We start from the raw sequence: 5,601 nt of genomic DNA, 5'->3' as shown, positions 1-5,601 counted from the left end.
TCACATGTTGTCCATCATTGACTTACTCCATTCAGCAAGTAGTTCTAAATGCCAGCTCAGCCCTGCTCTGTAATAATTGAACACTGCATCTGTCATTCAAGTTAGACACAGGTGGAGACAAAATTATCTCTTAATTCCTCTTTGAAATCAATAAAATATTTGTAAATGTATTTATCAGTGAATATGGTCACTTATAAAGGTATGTTAATGGACTTCATGACTGTGACAAATAAAAATTTTAATTAAAAAAAAACACACAAACAGGTCACAGTTTAAAAATATATATATTGAACTTTTGTTAAAGATTTCTACAAACTTTTTACAGGTGAAGATTACAGTGAACAAAAATTACAACATTTAAAGAATACAACAAATTTAATTGAAAATTGGATTGGATGCCTCTGCAATAAAAATATTTTGCTATCTTTTTTTGTTTTACATGTGTCCTGTCTGGCCGTGTGGCACTCAGGGTTGTTTTCTGAGTGTCAAGATGAGACCCAACAGTTTTACTTTCACAAGCGAAACATTATGGCTTCTGCCATAATGATCCACTTGTTATAAATATGAAACTATTAAACATATACATATATGAAAAGTATTTGAAACTATAAAAAAAGTTTTACATCTCTTTTTAAGCTACTTGATTTGATTAATTTCTATTTTCAGACATCCAATCTAATTTTACATATTGCTGTTTCTCCAGTATAAATGAAACTATTTTAAATATATACATATATGAAAAACTATTTGAAACAATATAAAAAACTGCTTCTTCTCCAAAGCTCTTTTATTTGGCCAAGTAGTTCTTCGGCATCCAATCTGGAGTGACACATCACAGACTCTGTAGTAAAAAACAAAAAAAAAAAAGACAAAACAAAAAAAGACAAATTAATATACATGACATTTTTAAACATCTATTTGATTTATGAATGAATAAAGTAAAAATGAAACTTTGTTTAAACAAAGGTTTGAGATTGATTAACATAGATAACAAACATCACCCAAGAAAAAAAGAGCAGACACACTGGATTCCTCCTATCAAAACTACATATACAACATCATCAATCTCAAGTTAAAATAAACAAAATCTGCAAATATATTAGCCTTAATTAGTCATGTACTTATCTGGTCAGATTGCACCACCTGGGACATCTAAAGAAACAAGAACTCCATCTTCTCCTCAGATTGGATGAGTGTCCAAGCCCATGAGATAGGAGAGAGTGTCCTGGACTAAAAATACACAGTAATTCCATCAATAGACAGCCATCATCAACAACAACTAAAAAAGTAACTACTTTTAAGGTTGCTACAATTTAGATACATTTGCTACATTTCATGGGCCTAACCTCCAGGTCTCGTTTCCTCTCTCTCTTNCAGTTTGACCCTTTGGGAAACTCCTGGTCCCGTCACCTTGACCGTTTTTACCCAACCTGCCAATCAAATCAATTTGCTGCCATTTTTAAAATACTGAGCAACCTGTTGCTGTGGAAACTCGGTGGCTGGATGGAGTGAGGACACGACTCTGACCCTCCTCTTCCTCGGCTGATGAAGCTTCAGCTCTTCATCAGATCTGAGCATAAAGGACAGGAAAAGGTTTTACTTTTCACGCACTGCTTTGATGTGTCCTGCCGTCATTATGTAAGTTTTGAAATCAGTTTTTTTTTTCTGCATTTATCAATTAGTTTTTGTTTAAGTCTAAATTAGCAGAAACTATTTATGTATTTAGCAACAGAGTAAGATTAGCGATCGGTAACTGACAGAATGGGCTCTCATGTGAACCTGTAGAGGTGAATTAAAGACGCATCTCCATAGTTACCCACCTTTTCCATCGTCGGCATGGAAACAAGCCGATGAGCGTTTTTCTGTCCTTTTATAAAAAGAAAGTGACCCGAGGCTTTGGTTCTGTGGAGCGGGAGAAGAATCCGATTTATTCTCCAAGGCCGAGCAAATAAACCAGGAATTTTACCGTTTGCTCCTGAAGACGTTTTAAATCTAAAAACATGCAGCTTTTCTGAAGAGGAAGAGAAAGAGGTGAATTACTGTAAATATGGGATTTGTCTGGTTTCTGTATCTGTAGCGCCGCCCTGCAGGTGAAACATGACGTGAGTGAAGTGATTCATCTCAACCAATCAAAAACAGGCCGTTTGTTGAAAACCCGTCAGCAGTAATGAAGCCAAAACGGCACAAAAATATCCATCCATCCATTTTCTTGCACCCTTTTTCCCTCAGTGGGGTCGGGAGGGGTGCTGGTGCCCATCTCCAGCCAACGTTTCGGGCGAGAGGCGGGGTCACCCTGGACAGGTCGCCAGTCTGTCGCAGGGCACAAAAATATCAACATTTTGTATTCAAGATGAAAAAAAACTGTAAATCTGTTTTACCCAGAACTTAAGTGGGTTTTAACTTCACCTGGTTCACATTAGGTCAAGAAAACTCACCTTTTCATCCAGTTAACATAAAATAATCTCCAGGTCAGAAAGACCTGAGTTTTTCATTTAGGACGTTTTTACCTGCATCTTTTGCTACAAATGATAAAAAGTTGCTGCTGACGCATTTAAAAAGGAATTTATTTGTATTTCTAATATTGTTTAAAGTAAGCTGAAGTGATTAAATGAAAAATGTCAGAATAATGCCTAGCTGACCTTTGACCTGTCCTGGGTGGTGGTGATTCTCCCTGCAGAGCAGAAATCAGACGCAGCTTTAATTCCAGCGGGTTTCATCTCTGCAGGTCCAGACGTTGCTGCAGCAGATGCAGGACAAGTTCCAGACGATGTCGGACCAGATCATCGGCAGGAATATCCTAAACATGGCTGCCGCGGCAGATTAGCGTAGAAAAATAATCTAGATTGATCCAAAGCTCTAAAGGATGAACCTTAACTTGCTGCTCACTCGATGAGATGAGCACACGCATCGACGACCTGGAGAAGAACATCGCCGACCTGATGACCCAGGCCGGCGTGGAGGAGATCGAGGCGGCGCCGGAGAAGCCCAAAGAGAGCCAGGGCTCGTCTTGAAGGTGAGGGAGCGGCGCCCCCTTCAGGCTGCTGCTGGGACTTCATGTTCCTCACCGGCTCAAGGTTATGGTGGTTAACTAAAACCAACCAACACTGAAATTCAGAGAACATTTTCATAAACAGGAATAAAAATTAATGGGGAGAAACTGTAGCTAACTGGAACTAGATTGTGCTTTTATAAAACTAAAAGATTATAGATAAGTCCTTCATTTTTGTGTTTATGAATCTATTCAAACTGATCATTTTTTCCCACACTAGCAGTTTGTCAGCTGTCCCCAAATCACAGCCCTCCATGTTCCTCCTGGCGGCTACGCTACGCTAGGCTACGCTACGCTAGCCCCCAAAATGGCGACAGCAGAAAACTCCAGTCAGCCGTTTGTTCAACAATAACTGCACTGAGATTTAGCACACAAAAATAAACTTTGACCTTTTTGAACGCTGCACCTAAAAATTAACCAAAGTATCAAAAAACTAAAATTGCTTTAATAAAAACTAATAGACCCACAAAATAAAGTGAAGCTAACTGAAGACAAAGAGTCAAAGAAATAAAGCTAAGAAACCAAAACGAAGTCCGACACGGCAGCAAACTCTGCTGGATGTCAACTTGTCCCAGAAATTATCACAATAAACGAAAATGTTGTTTTGAGACCAAAGAACTTTAAATTCCAACTAATTTTAAATAAAACAAAGCATTTTAAATAAACCACCAGGAAAAGGCCGAGGCTGATCGACCAGCTTCTGGTAGAGAAACTTTAACTCCTGGAAACGAAATGTTTGGTCACGTGGTGGAGGATCGTAAGCCCGTTTCTCTTCTCCCCTCAGGCTCCTGGCGGCCCGACGTCGGTCCTGGACCCGGGAGCAGCAGAACCTTTCCACTGAAATCGACTCGTTGGTGTCATGTTGTGTGAAATGCTTTTTTTATATATTGAGTTTTGTGAAACGGTTCCAGTGAATGACTTGAAGAGCTGAACATTGTAAGATAGACTAGTTTAATGTGTCCTGAACCTTTAAGGCAGAGACGGTTGATTATTGGAGGTGGACGCTACTGGGTCAGAACCAGTTAGCCCAGTAACCCAACAGATGGACGCATTCCACTCCTACTGTTCTTCTAACACTCAAGTTTGTAATCTGTGCTTAATATGTAACTATTTGCTTAGCAATGAAGAAACTCAACAACTCCAAGGTGCTTTGTGTTTTTCTAAGGTTTCCACCAGCATGAATGACCAGGAGAGTCGCTCCTCATCTTATTCCCTTTAAGTGTTTAAAGCCAATAAACTCCTGCATGAATTATTCACACCTAAACAAACGGCTTAAATCATCTCCCATGATGAATTTATTGAAAAACAGGAAATGAGGCTCCATCATCTCCACCAAGATCAAAAATCACATTTTACAACATTTTAAAAATTCAGGCTTCTGACGAACTTTATTTACATTTTTCATGCAAATTATGAGCCTTTATTGAGATTAGTTCAAATCAAATGCACAACAATCAGCAGTTACTGAAATCAAGTGCCAAAAGCAAACAAATTAGCGTTAAAGCAACATTGAGGCAGAGCAACAAACAGGATGATAAAGTACTGAGTACCAACGAAGTAACCGGTCCGGGTCAGAACTCGAAGTCGGCCTCCGTCATGTCGATGGCCCAGGCGAACTTCTCCCGCTGGGTTTTATTGTAGATCTTTTCTATGGGCACGTCCATGTTCTTACACCTGACCCGGCAGAAAAACGTCAAACTTTTCACTTCCACACAAAATGTCCAAACAAATAAACTGTTTCTGAGCAAAGCAAGTCTGAGTGGCTTTATTCTCGACCTGCTGGACCCGTTAGTCCAGAACCAAACCCGATTTGTTTAAAACTGAGATAAAATAACATTCGATTAAAAAGTCATTTCTCCATAAGAAGATCAGATTTGACTAAAGAATATCATCGCAGCAGTTTATGATCAGAGACGCTTTATTCCTCCCAGAAATGTTTTGGTGTCGATGCTTTAATTTCCTAATCAGCAGGAACAGAAACATCTGGACATCTGATTGAAACGATCCAGATGTTTTCAGTTACTGAGACTGAAGAAGTTTGTATTTTCAACAAACAGAAATTTCAGGACTTTCTGCACTTGATCTAAAATTACTTTTCTACAAAATAACCGATTTGTTTCATTAAAGTAAAAAAACAAACTTTTGGAGCCCAGTGAGCAAAAATAAGTCAGTTTTGGCACCACTGACCCAGAGGACACATTTATGGAGAAAATATTTCCTGAATGAGTCAACATTTGACTTAAAAACAGTCAAACTGCCTAAAAATCACATTTCCTTTTGTTTAAATACTTAGAAGATGATAAATGGCTAAGACAGAACCCTGAACTGAACCGGGTCGGTTTTTGCTCACCAGGCCACGCTGATCCGCGGGTCCAGGTAGTTGAGCTTGGAGGTACCGAGGGCGATCTGCTTGTTCTCCTCTCTGTCCGTCGCCTGGACCTCCATCTTCAGCAGCTGGTCCTCACAGCGCTTCACCGCCGCCGCCTTCCTGTCCACCATGCTGACGCCAAACAGGACAAACGGCTAATGCTAACGCTGTTAGCGGTGTGTCA

At 39.6% G+C, this 5,601-nt stretch overlaps 2 protein-coding genes across 2 annotated transcripts in view; one reads left to right on the top strand and one right to left on the bottom strand.

Annotated features, from left to right (window-relative positions):
• hsbp1b (heat shock factor binding protein 1b) overlaps positions 1-4,798 on the top strand; it is a 7,719-nt gene extending 2,921 nt beyond the window's left edge. The window contains exons 2-4 of the mRNA XM_008436467.2: positions 2,726-2,792; positions 2,887-3,013; positions 3,834-4,798. Coding sequence (XP_008434689.1) covers positions 2,726-2,792; positions 2,887-3,011 — 192 coding nt within the window. The 3' untranslated portion in view covers positions 3,012-3,013; positions 3,834-4,798. The remainder of the gene's footprint in view (positions 1-2,725; positions 2,793-2,886; positions 3,014-3,833) is intronic.
• Positions 4,410-5,601, bottom strand: part of LOC103481169 (DNA topoisomerase I, mitochondrial) — a 23,486-nt gene continuing 22,294 nt past the window's right edge. Inside the window, exons 19-20 of the mRNA XM_008436468.2 lie at positions 5,400-5,549; positions 4,410-4,723 (exon numbers count right to left, since the gene is read on the bottom strand). Of these exons, the coding sequence (XP_008434690.1) occupies positions 4,621-4,723; positions 5,400-5,549 (253 nt within the window). The 3' untranslated portion in view covers positions 4,410-4,620. The remainder of the gene's footprint in view (positions 4,724-5,399; positions 5,550-5,601) is intronic.

Source organism: Poecilia reticulata, linkage group LG19, assembly GCF_000633615.1.
Source record: "Poecilia reticulata strain Guanapo linkage group LG19, Guppy_female_1.0+MT, whole genome shotgun sequence".
In the NCBI taxonomy this organism is placed as follows: domain Eukaryota; kingdom Metazoa; phylum Chordata; class Actinopteri; order Cyprinodontiformes; family Poeciliidae; genus Poecilia; species Poecilia reticulata.
This window is presented reverse-complemented; position numbering and strand designations above follow the sequence as displayed.